The sequence below is a fragment of the Montipora foliosa genome, chromosome 3, assembly GCF_036669935.1.
Source record: "Montipora foliosa isolate CH-2021 chromosome 3, ASM3666993v2, whole genome shotgun sequence".
Classification (NCBI taxonomy): domain Eukaryota; kingdom Metazoa; phylum Cnidaria; class Anthozoa; order Scleractinia; family Acroporidae; genus Montipora; species Montipora foliosa.
This window is the reverse complement of record NC_090871.1, coordinates 10,058,978-10,071,477: the sequence shown is the minus strand read 5'-3', so window position 1 is coordinate 10,071,477 and position 12,500 is coordinate 10,058,978. Positions and strand designations below refer to the sequence as shown.

The window sequence follows — 12,500 nt, the reverse complement described above, 5'->3', positions numbered from 1 at the left end:
CCCACGAGGTGATTCGCCCACAACGAATAGGTTTTGCCCACACTTAAGATGATTCGCCCACGCATCTTATGAAGGAAATAAAACGGTTAAAAATATCGCAACAGAATTCACTAGAGATGCCTCCGTGGCAGACGTATTTTATTGATCTGGCTGTTTCTCTCTACCGAAAAGCGGGGAAATGGCGAGCAAAGGGGGCCGATAGAAATGGTAGAAATGCTGCCGAGGGAAAGGGAGATGTTCAAGTATGCTTGCCGTAATTTAACGATGGTTCGTGCGTGGAATTCAAGGGAGATTTCAATTTCAATAGGTCTTGAGCATGGTTAGAAAAAACCGGTGCCCTAACGAATTTTGACCCTCCTAGATTTGGACTCCTTGGTACAAATTCGCTAGCGGATTTAGTCCCCCTTCACGGATTTGGACCCCACATTACAGCTTAATGAACTGTTTATCGAGGTAGAGTTTTACAACAAGTCCAAGCCCGGCGGCGGAATTGCTGTGCCGGCTTATTAGTTCTACTTTTCGAGTGACTATAAAAGTACAGTAATATACATGAGAACGACTTGTGAATCAGCTCGACAGTGGTCAATACTAACGTAACATGTTTCCCTGCTCGTCCTTTGCGAGAGTTAATTTACCCCATTAACCCCTGCCAGTCTGTTGCCCAGCTAGAATCGGAAAAAAATGTTGTTGTAACGCAGTCACTCGACTCTTATCGCATATAACTCATGGTTGTTAAATTAAAGTGAAGGAATTCTCGCTCTGACAAGATAGTCTGTTAGAGACTTTATTGTCCTTCCGATAAGCAACCACTGCGGGATTTGGGAATATTCGTGCGAGATTGTGGTTGCCCGCTATAAGGTGCCAGTGTTTTTAAATTAAGAACTTTTTAAGATTCGGTGTAGCCATAGTTAATGGAGGGTGTAGCAGTGTAGCAGGATTGAAAGTGGTGATGAAAATAATTTTTCTTGAATGTTTTGAGTTTCTTTTGTATGTAAAGCCGTATTGCGCATTTAGAATTCTATTTCGGTTAAGATATCCTGGGCGAAGCTTTCGGGGTAGCCTCGTTCTAAAAGACGAGGTAAGAATTATTTCTTTCTCAATCAAGTTTATTGTCATAAGTGAGGCATGGTTGCCCATTTGCCCGAGCCAGAGGCTCATGTTTAAAACGTAAGACTATAAAACTATCTATGAGTAAAACGATATGAAATATATTAAAAATATATCAAGAACAGAACAATAAATGTGGAAATAGAATCAAATTGAAATATAATAATTACTTAAGATACTAGGACAGGGTAAGAATTACATGTACAATTAGAAAACAAATAGAAATGAAACTATATACAAGAGTTACAATGACAGCTGGGCCCTAATTTGCTGAAGTCAAAAGCCTTCAGGTTACGAGTGAAGTCACTAAACTTACTTGATGTTTTAATATGTGCAGGCAGTTTATTCCATAGGCGACTAACTATATAGGTAAACGAGTTATGAAAGATTTTGTTATTGTAGCCAGATTGTTCCAGATTAATTCCCCTACCTCTTAAATTATATTTAGTATAACGAATCTGAAAAAAGTTCTTGATATATTGTGGACCGTTAGAGTTCATGCATTTGTATAATAAAACAAGAGAACTGTAATAGCGTCTATGTTCAAGAGACTGCATATCAGGATAATAGTCAAGATTATTACCTAGGTTTAGTAGAGTTTTAAGTGCATATTTGTTGGCTGACTCTAGTTTAGAGTTCAAAGTTTTATTTAGTCCAATAAGTAGTGGGCTGCAGTATTCCAAATGAGGAAGCAGGTAGGCCTTGTAAAGTGATAGAGACACGTACGTTACAAGGCATCAGTCTTTTAAGACGTCTTAGAACACCGATCTTGGCATAGACTTTCTTGAGCATGTTAGATATATGTTCACAGTAGGTCAATTTGTTATCAATAGTCACCCCAAGAATTTTAAGAGAGTTTGCCAATCCCACCTTAGTTTCACCAATGAAGAATTCGGGTACTTGAGTGTGACTACCAAGTATCATACCTTGAGTTTTGATAATAGCAATAGATCCAGTTATTTTCTTGGAGTCAAGAGCCAGTCTCCAGTCATCCACCATCTTAAGTAAAGCAGTACAACAAGATTGACCTCTCAGAAACCCAGACATGTTTTCCTCTTTTACAAAGCCCTTATTGACGCTGAGAGGGTGATATGAGGAGAAAAGTTTAGGTCGTTTAGAAAAATATTGAATAACAAAGGGCCAAGTAGACCACCTTGAGGTACGTTGCATTTGACTGGACACCATTCGGAACATTTCCCATGAAACTTGACCCTTTGCTGGCGATCAGTCAAGTATGATTGTAAGAAAGCAATAGCATCATCGTTAAGACCATTGGCTCGCAGTTTAGTCAGAAGTAGATTGTGGCAGATCGAGTCAAATGCTTTAGAAAGGTCAATAGCAATAGATCCAGTTATTTTCTTTGAGTCAAGAGCCAGTCTCCAGTCATCTACCATCTTAAGTAAAGCAGTACAAAAAGAATGACCTCTCAGAAACCCAGACATGTTTTCGCCTTTTACAAAGCCCTTATTGACGCTGAGAGGGTGACATGAGGGGAAATGCGTGTATTGGAACGTTTCCGTCGGCTTAAAGTGTGTTTGAACATCCAGGATTTTATCAATAATGAACCTTAGACCTTTAAGAACTTCTGTATCAAGGAAAACAATCTTTTCCGATGACATTTCATGCGTGAATTTCATTGTGGTGTGGAATAAGTTGGGAAAACATCAATAAAGTTGTTGATTTCTGCTTTAGGCAAGGGTAAAGTTTTAAGGGCTTTCCTTTGCTGTGCTGAAAGGTTATCTTTTTCGTTCGAAAAAGTGATGGAGGCAATCTCAAATTTTGTGCGTTCCAAATGGCTTTTCAGTGCCACTGATGGTTGTGGTGGTAGTTGCCAGTTTGTTTTAACGTGGAACGGGTGGCCCGGGTTTGCCGGTTGAGTCAGCAAATATATATTGTAAGGGCATAGAGCGGGTAAAGACTTGAAACTCTTTAAGTAGGCTTTTATGTGAAGCCGGTACTGGGCAAGTTGGAATGAATTTGCACACTGGAAAAATCGATAAATTTACATGCACATGTAAATTTGGATCATAACATGTAAATGGCATGTAAATGACATTAAAAGCGCTGTAAATAAAAGTTTACAGCTAAGATGCCCTTTTACAGGATCCTAGAAGATACTGTAAAGAAGATGTAAATAGAACGGACAAAGTATGTAAAAAGTAAGAGATGATTATGTAAATTGCGAACACACCAAGGCCAAAATCTTGTAAATGGCACGAAAAGGTTGTAAATATCATGTAAATGACATACGACAGACTTTCTTTCACTCTGTAAATATTTCCGTTTCACTGTAATAATCCTGTAAATCGATGAAGCAGGCAGTGGTTTGACCCTGTAAAAACCTTGTAAATCGAAAAAGGGGGACTTGTTTTACCCCGTAAAAGCCTTGTAAATCGAAAAAGTTAGTTTTCAATGTTTGACCATAGATACTCCTAATTTAAGAAAGACACTGAAATAATGATAATAACAACAACAACAACAATAATAATAATAATAATAATAATAATTATAATAATAATAATAACAAAGGGACTGGAAAAGTACTTTGACAAGATTCCAGGCACAGTCAGCATTGATGAGCTCCAAAAAATTACTCTTCGGGGATCAGCTCGCATCTTGAGAAAGGTCCTGTCAATCAAGTGAACTCTTTGGTACCTAAGGCCCATGGGTTGGACCCGGTGCTTCACAGACTAAACAAGCAAGCCAAGGATTACAAATAATAATATTTTTTAATACATAATAACTTAATTAACAAATTCAAAGAAAAATCTTAAAATTTACAATAGTAATAATCATACAATAATAAATCATTTAATATGCATTATAAAAAAAAATTCCATCACATATGTGTCTTTCTCTTTGGTCTTAGCATACTAATTAATAAAAATCTATAAAAAAATAAATAGATATTAAAAAAATTAAAATAATAGTAATAATATTAAAAAAATAATAATAGTAATAATATATAATAGGATAATAATAATAATAATAATAACATGAGACGTGTATAAATTAACACCTAATTTAAGTCTAACCTTCACACAAATAGCCCAATTTCGATATATTAAAATTCAGTCTTAAACAAAAGGCATCACGGCATCGAAAAAATCAGACCCTACTTTAACAGCGATTGCCTTACTGCGCAGTGAAAAGCCGTGGCTGCAAGCTTCTGTTGATCCGACCACGCATCTCAATTCCTCAATTCGTGCATAACCACAATTCCTTGCGCCTTTGGCCGCAATCCCTTGCGTTTCGAAGAAAAATGTGTTTTTCTTCCGATTAGAGATCGTCTTGTGGGCAAAACGTCCTGATACCGTGAAGGCAAATGACATGTTACGGAATTTCTAAACTAGTTATAGTCGCCGCTAAGTGCCAACGAGTTAAAAAAGAAACAGTTATCCAACTACAGCGTCTGCTGGCGTTGTGGTAAATGATTCACAATGGCCCAGAGCTCTCAAGTCTCACGCATTTCGATGCAACCTCTCACCCTCTCACTTCGACACGAGCATTTCTCACGCATTGGCACTTGTCTCGTAGGTAACTCTACCTTTTAAGCTTTCAGAAATGCTCATGAATTCCGAATTCGTTCCTTGACTGGCACTGAACTTCGGTCAACATTCAATCTGTTCGTGTGCGACCAATTTTCTTGTTTCTTCAGGACTTTCACCGGTTAATATATAAAGTATAGGCCAATATGTTAGTTCGGGCTTGGTAAAGGGTATGTGATGGGTGAAGATTAGGGTGAAAGGTAGAGGTTTCTACCAAACGGTTGCCCTGTCGGATTTGTCAGATAAATTTCAACTTCTCAGCATTTTAATTTCTTCAATTTCAACATGCTGACCTGCGTCCTTAGAATTACCATGAGTAATATTACCGTGTTGCTTCCTTTTCGTCCATATAATGTTGATCAATGAAATTGAGCACAGATTAGATAAGATTAAATAGTCCCAAGGGAAAAAAAAATTCCAAGCTAACGAGAGCAAGCTATAATTACGGTGACCATGCGAACAAAGGGATAAAAGAAGTTTTGAAACAATTCTATCCGATCTTCTTTGGTAAACGAAATGAATGACATCTAAGAAAGAATACGAGAAAAAGGTTAACAATACGAGAAACTTTGGGTGGTCAGCAAACAAAGTAGCTAGTATCCCCGGTAGCCTACAGAGCTAGTGGTAGGCATAATCCGCACAGAGAATGGGTAATACACAGTGCCTCTCCTTGTTCTCCATCTCCAAACTTGAAAAAACTGGCCAGATTTTTCAAGTTACTATCCATTTCCATGCATACTCTCCATCTTTGGCTGCAAGCAGCAACGAATATAGCTTCAGTGCACTTCAATGGTTGTTGGCAACAAAACCACAGCATTAATTCTTGGTCTTCATTGATGCAAAGACGTATTTAAGTGTTTTGAAGTTTTCCTACAGTAGCATTGACACTGCCCCTTTAAGTGACAAACTTAACACATGGATAATTACCATGTGCATTGTAAAAGCCCATCCGACTTTTTGTTTTGCTCTGCTTTGATCCGCTTCAAAACAAAGCATCCAGCAAAACCATTCAAATGAAGAGAGTTTGATGCCTGACGATTACTATTTCGATGGTTTTACAAGAGGACTTGCTTTCAAAAAAGAGGCGAACAGTAACTAAGAATTGGCGTTTCTTTGGGATGATCCGAAAAAGGATCATTGATCAAAGATAACTTAGATCATGGTGCATCAAAGGCACCGAAGCATCCTTATTTCCCAGCGTGGATTCAACCCTTCAACGTTCGCTGTTCACCCTTTTACTCTTTACCCTTTTAAGTCCCGTTACCCTTTACCCGTTACCATCGCAAAAGGTCTGCCGTTTGATTTCTCACTCCATTGAATTGGGGCAGGTGTGACTGGACAAAGGCAAAAGAAACATTTTTTGTAGAATGACATCAAACTGTAGAAATGGGGGAGACATGGCCAGTTTTTGGACAAATAGTTGACATAGTTTCAGTGGCTGTGGGGCCCCGAGCTGTCAGAGAGTGATTTGACATCTTTAGTGATCGAATGATAAAACAATTATTAACCTGGTTATAGCAAAATATCGTGACGTGCAAGCATCTCGCAGATCAATAATTTATTTGCTTCTGCCTTCAGCTTTGGCAAATAATTTATCTGCTCGGCACCGACAAATCACAATATTTTGCTCAACCTCGCCCAGTAATTGTTAATTGTTAGCTGTGTTTCTGAGGCTGATAATCGGTTTTGATAATGTATCCTATCACATGCAGTTTTTTGTCTGTAAACCCGTACACAAGGAGAACATGTGTTGGATATAATTATTCTGATGAAGTAAATAGGTTTCTTGCGGATAAAAATTAAACGTCCTCCATTAATTTGGCCGGAGTATTACAAACCTGCGAGCGAGCGAGCCATGCGAGCCATGACTGCGAGTCATGCAAGCCATGCCTGCTGGCTGCGAGTCATGAGAGCCACTATGGCGAGCCATGCGAGTCACCAGGCGAGTCACACAGTTATTGAAAGCTAACCGTTTTAAAATGGGTGCTTAGACTTAATAACTGTTTATCAGCGCTATTTGAACTGGGTGCTTAGACTTAAATGCGAAATTCGCAAGGCTCGCATGGCTCGCTGGCTCCCAGATTTGGCAGACCCATTTGGCCGCAGAGAGAATGGGTTAGAACAGGCTTTGTTTTTGGATGGGCACCTTGTGAATAAAACAAGATGGCGCTTGAGAGCATTGAATTCTGATGTTCCGTATGTTCCACATCAATTAGTTTTCATGGTGCGTCATTGTTTCATAGTTTCGCATGGCTTGGGCTAGAAGTCGACTCATGGATGATTAAACTCTTATCGTGTAAATCATGTTTTTCTGATGCTAACTAGTCCTCATTTACATAACAAAAAATAATTATAGCGGTTTGTATCAAAACAAGGTCACTGCCAGCCTCGCTGCCATTCATAGGCCAGGTCACTCAGCCAGAACTTTAAAATGGTGTATTTTAAAGAAAGATTCATCTTTACCCTTTTTAGGCTTTTTTCGGCCCCAAAAAGCCAACTCTTATTTGCTTACCCCTCCTATTATTAATAATGAGGTCTAAAGAACTCCTATGCCTATGGACTGTTAGTATAGCTCATACTTTGTACCCAGCCAGCGGTGACAGAGCTCCCTGTGATTTTAGGCTCCACCCTAGCTTGACCTTGGGTTTCAGAGAGAGAGAGAGAGAGAGAGAGAGAGAGAGAGAGAGAGAGAGCGGTGGGGCACTTACATGTACAAAAAGATATTCATATTACATGTATGTACATATTATTGGATAGAAGATCCCTAAATGTCTTACATCATAGGCATTATGTGTTACCAGAAATTCATTTAGATTTACTCATTTTCATAGGTTCAATGGATTTTTTGCTCTTGAAAAGACTGTCTGGTTTCTGTGCAAGATATTGGGGGTGCATTTGACAAGACTTGAATTGAGTAAGTTTTGTCTGATTTCTGAACTGGTGGAAAGATAGCCCGCAAAGGCAACAAATAAAAAGCTAGGAATACTTAGACCTATGTTCGCGTGGTATTTTAAGATTGGCACAGGAAAATAATAAGACTGTCTGTTTGATTATTTGTCCAGGTTGGTTTATTGTTACTTTTAATTAGTTATCTAAAACCTTTAACACATGATTGTAGAAGCACTACATGTACTCTAGAGGCAGATGCAGAAATGGCAACCTCTCAAGATCTAAAATCTAGAGATTTTTTTTCATTTGGACCCCCAACCCCCACCCCATGATTAACCCGCGCACAAAACCTACCAACCCACGCACCCTCACCCAGCAGCTCCTTCTGAATAAGAGAAAAATCTACCGCCATTGTGAATCTTAACAATCACTCACGAGATGGCATGGCTTGAGTGCGAAATTTGTGGGAAAACTGCCAGGGCTCATCACTTTGGCCTCATCAATCAACTCACAACGAATTTGATTAGTTTTAGATGCAGGAAAAAGAATAAGCAATGAGTCATTAGACTTCCTTGTTTTAGTGTTTCTTTGCTGACGTCAAATCTTATCGCTGTGCATGACCTTGGACGGTACTGTTCAAAACGCATGCCCTATAATGACATGTTTGCTGTCTGTGACTTGAGCCCACTGTGTCTCCCGCATTCTTTTACAGTAATTCCACTGTTGTTTAGTGAGCCCACACAACATGTGAAGTATCACACGAGGATTCGTTCACTAAGTAACCGCCGCGCATGCTCAACGCAGTGAGTTTCAACCCATGGCCGAGGACTCTTTTCCCGCACTCGTCAGCCCATCTACCGCAAAGAAAAGGGAACTCTGCTAGCAGGGATACAGAGTTCGCAGACAAAATCCAATATCACCCTTTTTTGAATGATCTCCTTATACTGGCTATGCACCCGACTGATTGTTTTCTGACATCCAGGAAATAAGAAGTAAAATATTCCTGAATTAAAAAATAAAAAATAAAAAATAAAAAATTATTAATGATATCGAAGAACAAAATGAACTCATAAGAAATTCATTAAATTAGTTTCACCATTCTTATCCACAGATTATGAATTGTTGCGAAGGTGATCCTGAAGATTGTTTATAAAGGCTTCTCAAGATTTCAATAATGACAACCTGGGTAATTATATTGGAAGTTTCTTTAAGTATTTAGAGTGTTTGTGCTATTGTTTCAGTGCAGTTGAGCCACCCACATAAATATTCATATATTTATTGCTTGCACTGAATGAAAATGAAGCGAACATGGTGTTATAATGAGTGCACTGAATAGAGGGTAATGGGAAATGCTCCATTTCTATCCCATGTAAACCATGTGAGCGTTAGCCCTACTGATGGAAATGGGCCCACACAAGGACAGAGAAAAACTCTGACCAGGGTGGGAATTGAACCCACGTTTGTATAAACGTAACCTTTCCTTATAATGAGTGCAGTTTGCTAAATCAACCTCCATAGCTTACTTGTTCTGTTGCTAAATGGTCAGTCATCCATTTTTATTAATGTGAACCATTTTCTCCGTCAGTGCTTATCCTCTACAAAATATACCACTAACCCTAGCATTTCCACTCCCACTACTACAACTGCTACTACTTCTCTTACCCCTACTCCCCCATGAACTACTTCTACTAATCCTACTGCTACATATAAAAATTAAGATATCAAAGTTATTGACATGTTCTAAATTCTCACCATTCAAGAGTAACAGCTGTCTCATGTCCTCTTGTCCCATCACCATTTTCATTTATATTATTCATGTTAACCTGTCTCTACGGTAATTCGCGGTAATGTCCAGCCTCTGAGCTCAACTCTGGAGGGGCAAAGGAGAAGGGCTACATGTATTCAAGCTTGAATATTAATAATACATGTACTCTCTGGTAGAACTCTTTTTGACCAGTATTGTACAGTAGCCCTCATCAAAAACAATTAATCGACTCTTGGAATATTTTCTCACAAACCTTTGAAACATAAATCTAAATTTTGCAACCTTGGTTCAAATGTTCAAGCGTGCATCCCGAATTTGACCCCATTGCTAATGGTGATTGTTCCTAAAAGAAAAGTGGTGCTGCATCCATGGTTGAGTAAACTGCACAGAAATCTGATGGTCTTATCAACTGAGTTAAATAATTAAAACCAGTTAAGAAAAGCACTCAGGTAAAATGCGGCATTAATGTATATAATGTAGCTAATATTAGTTTAATAATGTGTTTATTACAGAGTCCCTCCTTTCCTAGCACCTCATCTTGTGCATTACAGGGAGGCCATGAAAGCAGAACAGGCCAAGCACCAAGTAGAAAACTCAAGGTTACTCTCTTAAGCAGTGAATGGAAATCTACAAAAGGAGGTTTGTCAACCCTCAACAGAGAGCTTGCCATTCAGTTAGCAAAGCATCAGAATGTGGAAGTCAGTATGTACCTTCCTTGGTGCAGTGAAGAAGATCTGAGGATTGCAAAGGAAAACCATGTTAAGTTAATACAAGCAAAAGAATTGATAGGATTTGAACCCATTGAATGGCTTTTGTCTGCACCAGAAAACCACGAAATCGATTATGTGATTGGCCATGGGCTAATACTCGGCCGACAAGTTCAACTCATTAAGAAGCAAGTAAAATGTAAGTGGATCCAGATTGTGCATACAGCCCCTGAAGACCTAGGAATGTTTAAAGAGTATGCAAATGCAATTTCAAGAGCAGAGAAGAAGCACAAAGCAGAGATACAGTTGTGCGAATTGGCAGACCAAGTTGTAGCAGTTGGTCCCAAGTTGGCTGATGAGTACTCATGCTATCTTCGTTACAGCAAGAGAGACCAATCTGTATTCGTACTCACACCCAGCATATTTTGTGAATTTTCTCTGGTTAAGCAAGCTGCTGAAGAAAGAGAGCAATTTCGTGTTTTGGTTTTTGGGCGTGGCAACACTGAAGATTTTAAGTTAAAGGGTTATGACGTTGCAGCTAAAGCCTTTTCGAAGTTGAAAAAACGATACCAACTGATCTTTGTTGGTGCACCACTTGGAAGAGAAGAGGAAGTAGCAGAGAGGTTGTGTAAGCATGGCATTGCACGAAGTCAGCTGACAGTTCGCTCTTTTAAGGAAAGCAGAGAGGATCTAGTCAGATTGTTTTGTGAAGTAGATCTGTGCATAATGCCATCAAGAACTGAAGGTTTTGGTTTGGCTGCACTTAAGGCTTTATCTGCAGGTCTTCCTATTCTTGTTAGTGGTAATTCTGGTTTAGGAGATGCTCTGGAGCATGTGCCACATGGTTCAAGCTGTGTACTATATTCCGAAGATCCTAGACAATGGGCCAAGGCAATTAAAAGTGTCCGTAAAAAGCGGAGGGATGTTCGGCTAAAAGAGACGGAACATCTTCGCATTCAGTATGCTGAGGAGTACAGTTGGGAGAAACAGTGTGGTGAACTTGTAAGAAGGATGCTTGATAGCCTTTTTGGTAAGTGAAATGACTTGTTACTTGATACATTTGGGAAAGGGTTTATATGAACATGAATTGTTTCTAGGGTGAAACAGACAAACTGTTTTTTGTTCAAGACTAGATGCTCCGTGAGCGTAAACTGGGTTGCCTTTGGTAGGAGTTTGTCCTCCTCACATTTTTGTAGTCATTCCTAAACACCCTAACTAATTATCAGTCTGGAAACGAAACACCTATTTACTTCTTAAATTAGTCGAGGTGATACCGGACGCAAAAATGTCTTACAAAGTGAACGAGTTTGTGGCCACCACTTTGTGTCAGATAGCCCTGCTAAGCATTGGGACAAGTATAATGTTGACTGGATTCGAACACTGGACCTGGAAAAAGGAATACAGAGAGAGGAATCTGAGGGTGGCACAAGAAAGGCCTGAAAGAGCGAATGCGCGTCGAAACAGGGCGACAGGAACTCGAAGGGTAAGCGTGTTAATGCAAGCGGCACACCAATCGCTCTTCTCGATTTTTCTGAAAACACAGAGGTACCTGAGAAGAACAGTATGCTGCTGCAGCAAATGTGGAGATGGAGCCTGAAGACGCCTTCTCGGCCTTTGCAAGCGAAACACTTGAATCGCACCAGGATGAGAATGTGGCCTCCACATCAGGCATTAGTGGTGAAACTCAGACAGAAGCGGCTTGCTCATCTCCAAAGGAAAGCAAGCAATCATGAATTGCCTGATGTGGATGCTGAAACCCAAACACAGGCGTTTGATTATCTGTACAGGGAATCAAGTGAAACTCAGCCAGAAGAGTTCGACGACCTCATCTCAAAAAGAAGCGGATATCAAACTCCAGACAGGGAGTTTTTCACGTCAGAGGAAAGGGTGCTATTTTACACTGGACTTTCGTCGTACGAAATTCTCATGGTAGTGTTTGAACAGGTTGCACCTCACGTTAATCGCCGCACTCAAACGTTAACAAATTTCAAGAATTTGTTTTGGTGCTTATGAAGCTGAGATTAAATATGCCATTTCAAGACTTGGCCGACAGATTCACTGTATCTATTGCTACAGTCTCACGTAACATTGTCGCCACGAACCACGCATGAGTCGCCATATTGGAAGCGCGTGGGGTAGGTCTGGGCCGGGTCACAAAATTACGGGATGGGGAGTGGGAATAGCGGAGAGAAAAACCGCCCGCCCGAAAACCAACCTTTTCTTGGTAGCTGCCCACTTTCTGTTGAGCATCCAGTTACATGTCACGCCACAATAATTGACAATTAAAAGAAGAGACTGTAATAAAGCTGTCAATCACTCAAGCGTGCAGTTGTAAATAAAGTTGCTCCGGTCAACTTACACCTGAAAAGGCGGTACAAATTGTAAGCAAACCGGCAGTATACTATTTTAGAAGGTACACTGCCTACCTACTTTCTTGCATGTAATCCTCATGGGCCGGCACTACATGCCCAGGTTGCAATGATC

General features: G+C 39.8%; 1 protein-coding gene across 1 annotated transcript in view; it reads left to right on the top strand.

The window, feature by feature from the left end:
• LOC137994476 (D-inositol 3-phosphate glycosyltransferase-like) overlaps window positions 1-11,069 on the top strand; it is an 11,541-nt gene extending 472 nt beyond the window's left edge. The window contains exons 2-4 of the mRNA XM_068840054.1: window positions 7,487-7,569; window positions 8,656-8,730; window positions 9,822-11,069. Of these exons, the coding sequence (XP_068696155.1) occupies window positions 8,719-8,730; window positions 9,822-11,054 (1,245 nt within the window). The 5' untranslated portion in view covers window positions 7,487-7,569; window positions 8,656-8,718 and the 3' untranslated portion in view covers window positions 11,055-11,069. The remainder of the gene's footprint in view (window positions 1-7,486; window positions 7,570-8,655; window positions 8,731-9,821) is intronic.
• Window positions 11,070-12,500: the final 1,431 nt, after the last annotated feature.